We start from the raw sequence: 13996 nt of genomic DNA, 5'->3' as shown, positions 1-13996 counted from the left end.
AGCAATGGGTAGGCAGGTGTAGGTAGGTAGGCAGCTAGGTGTGATAGGCTGATAAGGCGCGCCGCAGCTACCGTTCAAAGCGCAGTCCAAAGACAATGAAGTTCTTCTTTCTAACCCGAAATCAAATCATTTACAGCTAATGCAGTGCTGCAAAACGCGCGCATAAACATGTGTTGAAAAGCGTCGAAGCTTATTTAAAGGCAAATTAATCAAGCGAAAGAGATCGTGAGAAGGAGAGAGAGGAGTGCGCAGGAGTGAGAGCAGCACAGAGATCGAGCTTCTCTGTAGAATTTTGCGCGCCCACGTTCTATTGAAAAAACATTCAAAATTATACTCGAAATGGATATGACCTCAACAGCGGAGGCTGCCGCTCGCAGCTGGTATGACAGTCCGCGCTTAGGCGGCGGCGGCGGCGGTGGGGGCGGCGGCGGTGGTGGCGGCGGCGGCGGTTCGCCGCATACAAACGGCCTGGGCAGCACCGGCAGCAGCCTGGCCCACAGCCATCACAGCTTGTCCAGCGGCGCCTCCTCGGCGGGCAGCAGTGTGGGCGCAGCGCTTGGCGGCGGTGCAGGCGGCGCTGGCGCCGGCCTCGGCCTGGATACGAGCGACATGAGCGCCTTCTACGCGCTCGAAAGCAATGGACACCATCGACGCTACTATCCCAGCTATCATCAGCACAGTAAGTTCACGAAATTAAACAAAAAACACAAAGCCAAACACGATTTGTGCTTTATGCTTTATTTATTGTTTAAGTAATTTTAGTGGCGCACCGAGGCTACATTTGTCCTAATGTCATTTCTAATGCGTTTTTAATGAATCGTGGAACGCAGGGGGTGACTCCGAGCCCGGGCTGGGGTTTATGTGTGCCTCATTCATGTGTGGCTCAGCCCACAAATCGATTGCTTCGCGCCTGCTTTTTTTCTATGTCGTTTCCTGTTGGCTGCCAGCAGGGCCTTGGGGTGGGGCAACAGCGACAGCGACAGCGACAGCAATTGAGTTCTGTTTGCATCCCTTAGCGCTGCTTTGGTCGCGCATTGGTTTGCTGCCCAACATAAAAAACACACACAAAAATGCGATTTGTGGCATCAGCTTTAACGGTTTCACTATAACTGTAAACAGCTCACTTACAGCCTGACAATTGTTGGGCCATAACCAGACGCAGCCGCAGCCGCAGACTCTGACTTGGCTCACTTAACTTTTCCCAGCTGGCAGCTCCATGTTTTCTAATTGCGCGCAATTTGTAGACAGAAGAAGAAATAGAAACAAATTATCTATGCTCATTAGTGTTATGGCAGCAGCAGCAGCAGCAGCAGACGACAACAATTTCTTGATTCACACGCCTACAATAAACAAAACAACAACAATTGCCCCCGTTTTTTGAGGCAGCCCAAAAAAAAATTTGGCTTTTCGGGTTCCGCTAAGTTAGTTTTCAATTTGAAAAAGTGGGTGCCACAGAGGCAACGGCTGCTGCTGTTGCTGTCACTTTTGACAGTTGCCTCCCAAAAAAAAAAAAATAAAAAAAAATCCATTTTCACTTGGCACTTAGCATTGCAGTTGCAGTTGCTGCTGCCAAAGCCATGCTCATTGTTATTGTTGCTTTCAGCTGAGCGCAGCTTTTGCCTGCATTTTTGACAGTTCCACGTAAAATCCGACAGACGAACGGACGACGGACGACGGACGACGGACGGACGTGACATGCATCGATGCGGCTGCCGTTGAATTTATTTCCTGCTCCTCAAGTGTGCGAAAATTTTAATTTAAAATCTTTTTTCATTCGTTCGTTTGTTTGTTGGTGGCACGGAATGTGGAACGCGAGCGCTCACTGGAGACAGCTCAAAGCGGCGGGTGTTGCCTGCAAGTGATCAATCAGCTCTTTTTGGGATAGCCTGTTCCCCCTCCCCCTTTCGGTTTGCATTTATGTTTAATTCATGTTGCGCACTTTATTGATGCTTGATTCGATTTCATGGCAGCAGCAGCAGCAGCAGCAGCATCACAGCATCTGCGATCCAGCACTGATCCGGCTGCTGTAATTCATTCATGCACTCAAAACGCGCATTCAAATCGCGCTCTTTTGTCTGCCATTTTGACAGACAGACAGTCTGTCGGCTTGAGATGAGGCTGCTGCTGCTTCTCGTTGGGGCACCTGTGGCGAGCGTTGATTTTAAAATTCATTAGTCTGCATGTGTCACACTGCGGCCGAGTTCGTTGGAGTTGTCACAAACCAAGTTTAGCAGAGTAACTCAATTTAGTTGGCATTATGAGTGCTCAGTTAGTTGCAGCAGCTCGCATACCAGCGCGTCAAGGGGGCGTATGTGTGTGCACACACACGCACACACAGACACACGCCTGCTGCGCGTTTGCTTATGCAGTTTAATGTATTTTGACGCGCTCACTTACACACAGCACACACACACGCACACATGCTCAGCTCACACACATTGCGATTTTTATGATACAAGCCATAAAAACCGACAACAACAATAGCAACAAGCCTGTGAAATTTAAATTTCAAAAGCAAACATGCCGAAAATTTGGCAATAACTTTTTTCTGTTTTTTTTTGTTGTTGTTTTTTTGTTTTTTGTATTGTTTTGACTCTTGCTCATTTCTTATTTCTGGGTTGCCTTTTCGATGAAAAATAAAATACAGATATGTATTTGAACATGTGTATATACAGCTCGTCAACAATATGGCCACAGCAAAGTTGCCCTGCTGAAGCGGGTCACATGAATTTGCTATCAAGTTTGCACATAAACATATGTATATATATGTTATATATACTTCAAGTAATTCAATTATAAAATGCTTCAGTTCAAGCTTATGACAAAGTTTTTGAGGTAATTTATGGCATGCAGCTGAAAATAAAATATGTTTTCGTATTTTATACATAAAATATAAGGTCAAGTGAGCTAAGCTATGTTTAAGTTGTATGACATTTACACATATATCTCCAAATTTTGTTGTTCCACATTTAGTGCTCAGTTGCACTACTATTTTTATGAACAACGCTTTAAGTAATTTTTATATTTATTATATTATATATATATTTATTTATTATATTATATATATATTTATTTATTTACATTTATATTGGCCTTTGGCTCAGCTAATGCTATACAGAACTTTACTCTTCAAGCTTTCAACTCAAATAAAACTTATTGAAAATGCTTATAGGGTTCATTTATATATTCATTGATATTTTATTCATTCATGCATATATCACAGCATATGCATTTTACAGCTTCGTCCGCTTAGTCTACCGCCTGAGCAAGTGCAATCATTTAAATGCACTTTTAATTAGCGAGAGACAGCAAACAAATGCATTTTAAGCATGTGAAGGCTTTGCCAAACACACACACACGTATATACACTCACATGTAAACAGCTACAAATCACAAGCATACACACACACGCTCACGCACAGAAACACATTGAAGCTAACGGTTTTATGCCGTGCGTATTGCCATTGCACTCACACGCGCGCACATTAGCATATGCCATAAACAAATTGTGCATGGGTTAGACTAGGTAAGCAACAGTTCGACTTTTTGACAATATTTTTGTCGTTGATTTTCATTTGTTGTTGCAACTTTGTTGCTTATCGCGCTGACAAAATCAGACAAATGAAAACTTTGTCAGTTCAGCTGTCGCTCTGTCTCTCCGTCTCTCCGTCTGTCCGTCTGTTGTTTGAAGTTGCAAATATTCCCACACAACTCTTGACGCACTTAACGCAAATGTCACGCACAGTGGCAAAGTCACAAAAGGGATATCAAATAAATGCGGGCCCATTCAGCCAGGAATATCAAAGTCCATTTAAAGCGCAAGCAGAAGCCCAAGCTGAACCTGAAGCTGAAGCTGAAGCTGAAGCACTGCCAATGCAATTTGCGCTGAGCCTTTGGGGCTGGCTAGTGAAGGCTAGGCCGCTTCCTGGCTGCTACCAGGTGTTGCACTTGGCCAGCCAGAGACTCATAAATTTCGCGCTGGCCCAAGTTGTGCGCGCATAAAACAGAAATTTCCAAGAAATTACAACACGGCCAACACACAAAAGCACAAAAGCCATATACCAATAGACGTGGCCAACAGGCTGCAGGCCAACAGCAACGCCAGCACGGCAGACAGTCGGGCACGGCCTGTCTCCATCTCTCTCGCTCGCTCTCTCTTTGTCTGCCAGTGTAATAGTTGTTGTAATTTAGTGACTGCGACGTCGAGTTGAGCCTGGGCATGGTCGGAATCTCGGCCGCAAATCTTAATCCCGGTGCGCAAGTTTTCAGCGAACTGAGCACTGAGCACTGAGCACTGAGCACTGGGAGCGTGGCGGCGGCCTATAAAAATGAGTTATGGTATTGCAATTGAACAGCTGGGCCACCGCTGCGTATGATTGATGTGACTTTAAATGCGCTCTACTGCTTTGTCTATATGTGTGTGTGTATGTGTGTGTGTGTGTGCGTGTGTATGTTAATGTGTGTGTGACACTTTTCAAAGGTATTATAAACCTTGAAGCTTGTTGCTTATTGCGGCTGCTGTTGCTGCTGCTGCTGCTGTAGTTGCCCTCTCAATTCGCTTTGATTAAAATGTCTTGAAATCATGCCACATTAATTATGACCCAAATTCCTGGAAGCATTCTTTACATCGTATGATGCAGCGGCAAACTGTTTGTTGTGCTTGTGTTGCTATTGTGCATCTGTGGATGTTGCATATTGTTTATTGCCTTCGACAGTGGACGGTCATTCATATTGCACATGTTGCTGCGGCCGCTGCTGCCGCTGCTGCTGCTGGCGCGATGTTTTAATTAGTCGTAGCAACGGCAAACTGTCTTTGCTTAATTAAATGACATAATTATAAGAATGTGACTGCCACACTGGCCCCCAAAGCCAAAGAGACTCAACAGTCGACTTCGACTTCGACTTCAACTTCAACTTTAACTGCCTACGCCGAATGCAACATGCAACACGTGATGTTGCTGCTGTCGTTGACATTGCTGCGATGCTTCAATTAATTTGCACTGCAGCAGCAACAGTTGCCGTTGTTGTTGCTGTTGTTGTCGCCGCCTCACTGGCTGCCTGACTGCCTGCGCTGGCTACTTTGCATGCCGCTGAGCCAAAGGTGCCGCCACAAGCTCCATTGTCCAGCTGCAACGAGCCTGCCCCGCACTTCAGCACATTCCCATTGCCAACACGTTTCGCATTCTAATTTGACATTTCGTTTTGCCCGCTGGCTCTTTGCTAGAGCGGCTAGTGTGAACAGCTGTCCTTCAATCACTATCAATGTCGCCTGTTGCCTGTTGCCTGTTGCTAGTTGCCGGTTACTCGTTGCTGCCTGCTGGCATCAATCTTGCCTCGCCAAGATGGCGGCTGCGGCATTCTTCTAAAAGCTTTTTGCCCAGCCTTCTGATGAACTAGGCCGGAAGTCTTTGAGCTAGCTGGCATCCTTTTGCCCGCTTGCTTGTCATTTGTCAGCTGCAGATTCCTGGAACAACATGTATGTGTGTGTGTGTGTGTGTGTGTGTGTTTGTCTGTTGTGCATCATCAATAATGTTGCTACTGTGAGCTGCTGTTGCTGCTGCTGCTGCTGTTCATTATTAATTTGTAAAATCAAAATGCTGCTCGCCAGCAATTTATAATGACAAGAGGCAAACAAAGCATACGCATGTTGCTGCCACGCACGCCAGCAACAGGCAACGGGCAACATGGCTGTTGCTGTGATTTGTCTAACACAGCGAGCGGTCAATATATGCCGACACTGAAACATACAAAAGCGCAAACCGGCAGCAATCATTAATTTTATGCGCACAGCGACAACAGACGGCAGCAGCAACATGTTGCCAGGCCGTCTGCTGCTCTTGACTGCAACTGGGCACGATTTGTGACTGCAATTACAATATTGAATATTAGCGCATTGTTGGCTGCTGCAACTGCAACGAGTGGCGGCTAGCGGCTGGCGGCTGGCGGCTGGCGTTGTCGCCCCCGCTGTCAGTGCAATTGCAACTGCAACAACGACAGCAACATGCAGTTGCAGCAGCATTTTGTGATAAACTGTTGCTAATACATTTGTGCAGCCAGTTGGCCGCTTTTGTCTGCTGCATTTGGCAGTGTCAAGTTTACAAATGACTTTGGCAGTTCGGGCTGCGGCATGGCCTTAACTGATCTTAGCCGAGAGCAGAGGGACTCCGAGCCCCGAATGGCATATTAATCAGCCGGGCGAGAGAAGTCATTGTACGCGTTTGGCAGCTAATCGCTAATGGCTAATGCCTAATGCCTGATGCTTAATGGCCAATAGTAAATGGTTAATAGTAGTAAATGCTTAATGGCTTCCAAGAAGCGTTCGCAACTATCAAAATAGAACAATCTTACCAAGAAGCGGCGAAGGAAAGCACAGCATACGCTAACAGCCCGCAGACCACCTGGTCAAGCGGATCAGGTGTAATGCCATGAGCCATGTATTTGGCTAACAAATGACGCCCCCTCTGGCTCATTAGCATTCGATGAGCAGCGAAAATTTGTTAAGAAATTTGAGAGCTTTGAACTGAAACCAGTTTGCATAGTGCGAGTAGATGATAGTCTCTGTCTGCCTCTCGGCTGCTTAGCATAAATGCCTGACTCGGTTCGAGTCAAACAATGCAGCAATAAAAGCAAACTCAAACACAAGACAAGAGGGCAAATAATAATGCGTTGTTTGCTGTTTGTTCTGTTGGCCAAAAAGCAAGCAAGCAAGCAACAAAATATGTCATACGAGTGTGTCGCAAGAGACGCCGCCAAAAATTTGTTGCCGCTGCGGCTGCAACTGCTGCACGTAGCCACCCGGCACGATTTTCGTTTGCAGCCTTTTTTGGTAGAAACTGTTTAGCATAATATTGCTCCCGCTCCTGGCTAAGCATCCTTCGACGGCGGCGCGTGTGTTTAATAAAATATTTTATTAATATGCGAAAAGTGGACGCTGCCAACAGTTGCCGCCGTTGCCGTTGTCGCATCAATTGAATTTCTCAAGTTCAGCCTTATGAATTTATGCAACGTTTTTCTTTGTAGTTGGGGGAGCTGAGCTTTTGTTTTTGTTCTTTTCTTTTCTTTTCTCTTAGCCTGCAGCTTCCAAGCCCTTTGTTGTGATAAATGTCAACGCGTTCTTATTTATGACATGTGAAGCAGCGCCCGCTTGGCCTGCCAGCCAGCCGGCCGGTCTGCCTGCCTGACTTGGTGGTCCAGCAGCAGCAACAGCAACAACAACTTGTCCCAACAACACTTCAAACGTTGCGTTTGTGGCCGCTGCTGGCTTTTGGCTGACCAAATTTGGCCGTGTCTTATAAAAACTTGTCAATTTTAATGATTTTGCTGACGCTTCGAACTGTCATAAGTGCGCCAAAGGCATTTGAGGCGCGCCTGACAGCAGCTACATATCCTTTCTCTCTCTTTCTCTAACTGCCTCCCTCTCTCCTCTCTGTATGTGTGCTCATTAGCCATGCCTTTGAATGGCCAGTGCAAAAACTGTCAGCGTGAGTTGAGCCTGACTGAGTGACACTGGCAGCCCAATCACTCGCCTAGACTCCGGTCTAGCATTTGCATAAATTTATTATGCTTGCGTGCTGGCCAAAAAGGATCAGCGAACGGGGTAAGCTGCTGCCTGGCTGCAGCTGCAGCAGCAAAATGAGTGCGCGTGCAACTGCCGCCAACTGCTGCAGCAAATGCAGCCGCATTATTAACATTTTTTACCAGCCGCAGCACCCACCATAACAAATGAAAAAAACAGAAAACACACACAAAAAGCTGCAAGAAAATGGTGTGGCCCGGCAACAACAACAAAGGCAAACAAATGGCAACAAAAATGGCGCATTTCAAACCCTCAGCTTGGCTGGGTTGCTGCTGCCTCGCCTTGCTGCAAGTTTTTATTTAGTGCGGCAACATTTATCGCTGCTGCTGCTGTTGCTGTTGCTGCTGCTGCTGTCGTCTTGTCAACATGTTTTGCGGCAACATTGCTGCACGTATGCAAAAGTTAGTCAGGCCACGTAATTCACACGTTAAGCTAAATATGCTTGTTAACCACAGCTCCAGTTTCCAATTGATGTCAGCAACAAAAAAAATAAAAATGCCTGAGAAACTAACAGCAACTCTCTAAACGAGTACTTAATCAAAATATGTTTAACTCAACTGCATTTAGTAGTTGCAAATATTTGAGAAATTAACCAGAAATTGCTTAGCTCAAATACATAACATTCACTTCATATTAGAAATTTATCTATCTGCTAATATTATAACCACTAAATAGCTTCATCGTTCCTTCTGCTTGGGCTTATTCATTTTGATCACGCAAAAATTTGTGATATGTTTAATACAGTTGTATTGCAACTTGCCCATTGGATAAATAATGTCATTTAAACGAGTTTTGCTTAACTGAATTTTAATAGTATATATATATATATATATATTATATCACTAGACATGCTCAAGATGTTCATACTACTTTATATTTAAATTTCTTTAAAAATACTTCATAAATACAAAAACTTTAATATATTAGATGTGGCATTAAAAAGAGCTGTCAAATCTTTTTTTAGTATTCGACTTTAAAAATAATTAATAAAATGCATTAAATATCTTTAAAATGTCAGAATTATTTTATATTTGATATTAAAAATCATTGAAATATTTGATTAAATAAGTTAAAATTTTTTTCTTATATTAAATATTTATTAAAAATTTGAAAATTTCTGAATTTGAATAGTTAATGCTTAAAATAAATAACAGCATTTGTAATCTATATTTTTTTAATATTTCTATATTTTTTATAATTGTTTCTTAATATTTGTCATTGACAATAACTGTCAGAATTTATTAAATTTTTTAAAATATATTTTATAACATTTTAGATTTTTGTTGAAAATGTTTTCATATTTTAAAGTTTGTTTTTGTTGTTGTACATTGAAGCTAAATTATAAATAATTTGAAGAATTTATTTTCTTAATTTGTTTTGAATGCAAACTGCTTCAAAAAAATGGTGGAAAATACAACTTTCCATTGTTTCTACAATAAAAGTTATAAAAGTTTCAGAGCTGCGCCTAATATATTGACCAGCAGTGTATATACATTATCATGACATGTGAAGCATTGAGCCGCTACTTATTCAGTAGTCTTTAGTAGCATTAATAATAATACGAATTACTCAGAGGCAACTTAGTGAAGTTATCTATCAGAAATTAGCATTTCATTAAAGGGAATGCTTTATATTGATTGATAAGATCTAGTGGAACGAAATACTTGCTGCGAGAGCTATACACATTAAGCAATTAATAACAAATGAAATGGTTAAAAAATAATTCAAATTTTACAAAGTAAAAACATAGTCAAGAAATAACTCTGGGCTATGCGTGGCAAGGAGCTGGCTGAGAATTCGTGGTTAAGTTATTAAACGCATTATCATAAATACAATTGACAACTTATGACTAATGATAAGCTGGCATGCAACTGGAGCAGCGTCAGAAGACGGCTTGTAGTGAAGCAGGGGGGCGTTGTACACAGAGAACCGCAAATAAAGTGTTAATAATATAGATGGCAATGGCAGCGCAGTTTGCGCTTAATAAAGCAGCCGCCAGCCTGTCAGTCAGCCAGCCAGTCAAGCAGTCAACCAGTCAGTCAGGCAGTCAGGCAGTCAGGCTGTTGGCACGCAACTCAGCTGTGCTGCAATATGCGCCAAGCTAGCAAAATATGAAAAAGCAAAGAAATAATTAAAACAAACAAGAGCGCAAAATGCTAAACAGCTCGCAGAGCTGGAGAGCAGCTCCCAGCTGAACGTCAGCTCAACCTGACTCAAGGTGTCTTTTGCGGCCTCTAACTGACCTACCTGCTAGCAGCTAGGCTGCTACGGTGGTGGCTAAAAACTGGAATCCGTTATAGTTTATTGCCACCGCTGCTGCTGCCGCTTTGCCGCATTTTAAATTTGGAGCAGGTGTAAGCAGCCAGTCGCAGAGACACTTGACCGCATTTTGGAGCCACGCGCCTACAAGCGAGGCAGGTGAAAAGTCTACATTCGAGTCCTGGCCAAGAGCGAGGGTCGCGCAGGTTATAAATTAAGCGAGCGCCTGCAGCAGCAAGGCAGCTCGCAACAGCGAGGGGTCATTGCAGGATTCACTAAGACACTGGATCGACTGTCTCAGCCGTTGGCTGCCTTTTTCTCTTTTTTTTTTTCTTGTATGATTGATTGTGGCTTAATGCCAGGCGGAAGCAGCTGAAGCAGGCGACTGACTGAGCCGATCTAACTGACTGTCAGAGTGACTGTCGAACTGCCTCGCTGCCTTGACTGACATACGTTACATTTACTGGCTCGTATTCATTTGGCGATTTGATTTGCCATCCGCGATAAGACGAACTCTCTTTCGCACCCCTAACCCGTATTGGTGTGAATTTAATTTAGCAAAGAGCTGGCAATCCTTTTACGCCGAGCAGCAGTAACTGTTACATTTTGCTCTGCGGCTCTAATAGCATCCCTAACTGGCTTATCAAGATGTTCGCGCATTGAATCGAGTTGTCACTGAGGCTGAGGTTTCAGTTCTTTTGTTGCCGCTGCTGCTGATCATTCAAATGAGATGTGATAAGGCGCTGCCATTGGCATAGCCAAAGCCTTTGCCAGCTGCTGTTTTTTCTCTCCATTTTTGTTGCATTTTGGTTAATTGAATGGCCAATGGGTTCGCCTATCGCCCATCACCTGCTGCAGCTCCTGTCCGCTCTGTTCGCTCTGTTCGCTCTGTCAGGGATTGTCATCTTCAAATGTCAAACACGTCGAGCTAAGTGCTTCGCTGGCTGTGCATACTATTAATTATGTCATTCACGTTGCCGACTAGCCACAGAAGCAACAACAACCATTTGAAACTGCAATTAAAAGGCGCTTTCGGTACGCTTTTTCAGTTAAGAGTTGGCAGACAGGGCTTAGACGTACAGGCGCTGAGTTGAGATTTGGCTTTAAGTTGACTTCAGCTCGAGTTGAGTTCGAGTTGAGTCGCTTGTCAAACGCTTTTAAAACGCCACACACATGTCCAAGCGTCGCTTTATGGAGTGTCTCTAACACACACACACACACACACACACTCATGAGTCGGCTTTGTGGCTTTGATCTGTCAGTTTGAAGAAATCAAGCTCAGGCCAAAAACTTCAAAATGTTTTTTTGTTTGTTTCTACAACAAAAATTAAAGGCAGATTTTATTGTAGCGCTTTGTTTATTGCTGTTGTTGTTACTGTTGTTATTTTTGTTGCTGTTGCTGTTGTTGTGTAGAACGTGTCAGCCAGGCTTTTTGGCTTTGGGGGACGGCCAAGGGCACGACGCCGACGACGTCGCCGCTTTTCACCAGCACGAGCTTTGCATACCGACATGACAATAACAACAACAACAACAAACTGTCGCTGTATGTGTGTATATGTTTTTGCAACTTTAATTGCTGTACTCAGCTTGATTTATTAGCGAATTGTTTTATACAAAAAGATGCCAACAGCCTTTAACAACAGCAGCAGCAGCAGCCGTCGCAGCAGCTAACAGTGACTCATGCACGCTTTAACAGCAGCCTTAACAGCGCTCTGTTATCGTTAACACCATCGCAAATTGAAAGTTTTCATTGGCCGCAATTAAAGTTTGGCCCTCGCATATATAATTTGGCATATCGAATGCGCTTATTTGGGCAACCCGAAATTATATACACTTAGCCCGCTCGATGACGACTTCATATTGGTTTATCAGTGCATTGGCAGCTGCAGCTCTTGCTGCCCGAGCACGTCGCTGCAATTGTCTCTGCTGCAAAAGTGTGAAGTTTGTGCTCAGCCAGAGCCTGTTCCGTTTTTGTAACAAGCCGCTACAATTGAGACCCCAAAAAGAAGAAGAAAACTATCTCAGCAGACAGCAACTGCGCCTGCGTCTCCGTCTGCGTCTGCATTGGCTGCTGTGCATAATTTCTATAATCAGACACACGTACATATAATATGCCCGCTAAAGCACTGTTATTAGGATAATCAAATGGATATTATCGCAGCACAGCGATCGATCGGCAGCAGCAGCCGCAGCAGCAGCTTCGTATACCCTTGGGAAAGTCCAAGCAAACAGAACTCTGTGCACTGAGCGCAAGCAGATGTAGTTGAAAGTTTGTCTGGCATTTTGGCTTTTGAAAATATTTCAATAATTATTCAAAATGCGATTTATTCTCTTCATAATCTACTTGAATTTAGCTAAAAATAGTTAAAGCAAGCATTAGTATTTATTTTATAGGCAAAAGCTCTCTCATTATGCTATTGCCTTGGCTCGCTCTTAAACCTTAGAATTCTCAACTGCTTAGAGCTGAGCAGGAGACGCAAAGCTAATGCAAATCTAAATTCTATAAGCGCTTAGCTTGATTGATTCTTTGAAAAGCTATGCTGACAATCTTGCTCTTCTTCTTAATTTTTAATATAAAAAAATCTGAAAAATTTGCTAAATTTTTTTATGCAATTTTATTGCCATGAAAAATGATGAATTTATGTCAGTTTTGACTTAAATTTTTTTTATAATTTCGCTGAGTGCATTTGAGCACGTTATATAACAAAAATCTTCAAGGAAATATGCAAACATCTAACGCATTTTTGCTACAACTAAATTAACCCTGAGTTTTTGCTTGGTTTTTTGCTTTCAATTGATCAAGTATAGAGCATCGCGAGTGCGACTTGATGCTGATGGCTTTATTTGTCAGATTAGGGCTTGAGCTTCGAACTAATCCATCTTGGCGTGCATTGAACTGAATGACCTACTGTTGGACAGACCAAAGCCAAGTCGCGACCAAAGCATGGCAATTCGCGTCGAAGTTGGAGCTGGAGTTGAAGTCGGCGTCAGCTTCGACAGCGGCTGCTGCATAATCAAAAATAATTTCACATACAAACAAGCCCCAAAGCTAATACAGCGAGCTGTTTCGTAGCTGCAGCCGGAGCCAATATTAATGATAATAATAAGAATAAGTGCGCAGTGCAAACTCCCTCTCTCTGCTGCTGCTGCTGCAAACAATTGCAGGATATGTTGTATATATGTACGTTGGCGTGGCACGTTGCAGCGATGCGTTGCAACTATGGAAACGGCAGCATTGGCGCACATAAATCTCACTTGGTGTCCGCTAAATTATACACTGCCAGACATTTAGGCTACACTTTTAGCCAAAGCCCCGGCTTTGAGGCTGGCGAGCTCTCTGAGGGCAGCGCGGCCAGCATTTGCGAACCTCTCTGATCGATCTTTTTAGCTTTGGGACAAAAGTTTAACGCGATTGTTTATGATACAAATTAAACAATTTATGACAATGCAGCAGCCAAAGCCGCAGCGCTCTCCCTCTTCGTATGCAAAGTTTTGCGCTAAGGCCGCAAGCCTCGCCAGGCCATGGACAGCAGCAGCAGCAGCAGCAGCCGCAGCGGCAGCAGCAACTGTTGCTGGTGTTTCATAAATTATAACGCAGCTTTTCCGCCTCGAAAAGAGAACAACGTCATTTATTATGAATTTTTTATCGCTTCTGGTCTGCGTCTTGTACACGTTCAGCTCTCTCCCCCCACCCAACGCGGCTTAGGCTGTTAATCTTCGTTATAAATTTTGGCCATAATTGATTTAATGCTGCATTTAACTTGATTTTTTGGCGCGTTTTATTAAATTCTTATCGTTGATTTTTGTTTTTGTTTTTGTTTTTTTTTTAGCATCCCGCATGCCCTCCTCACATGCCACGCCCCAAGTGTGCCGGCCGCACTTTCATACACCGCTCAGTCCCTGGCTGGCCGGCGAGCACAAATCGTTTGCACCCGCCAGCGCTTGGGGCATGAGTCAATTTGCATGCCCCCAGGAGCCGCAGATGGAGCACAAACTGGGCCAGGTGGGCCAGAGCCATCAGACAACGTCGGCCGGCCAGCATTCGTTTCCATTCCCACCGACACCGCCAAAGGACTCCACGCCCGACTCCGTACAAACCGGCCAGTCCGAGTATCAGGTAAGCATTCATGCCTTGACTGCAATGTCTCCGGCCGACCGTGC

The 13996-nt window shown here is 43.9% G+C and overlaps 1 protein-coding gene across 2 annotated transcripts in view; it reads left to right on the top strand.

Annotated features, from left to right (window-relative positions):
• The first annotated feature begins 339 nt into the window (after nucleotides 1-339).
• The window catches only part of LOC111605440 (GATA-binding factor C), a 35495-nt gene continuing 21838 nt past the window's right edge, over nucleotides 340-13996 (top strand). For both annotated transcript variants that reach the window (XM_023323955.2, XM_023323956.2), the window contains exons 1-2: nucleotides 340-679; nucleotides 13666-13952. In XM_023323955.2, coding sequence (XP_023179723.1) covers nucleotides 340-679; nucleotides 13666-13952 — 627 coding nt within the window. The remainder of the gene's footprint in view (nucleotides 680-13665; nucleotides 13953-13996) is intronic.

Source organism: Drosophila hydei, unplaced genomic scaffold, assembly GCF_003285905.1.
Source record: "Drosophila hydei strain 15085-1641.00,03,60 unplaced genomic scaffold, DhydRS2 tig00008119-arrow-pilon, whole genome shotgun sequence".
Classification (NCBI taxonomy): domain Eukaryota; kingdom Metazoa; phylum Arthropoda; class Insecta; order Diptera; family Drosophilidae; genus Drosophila; species Drosophila hydei.
The sequence above is the reverse complement of the archived record's forward strand: the minus strand, read 5'-3'. Positions and strand labels throughout refer to the sequence as shown.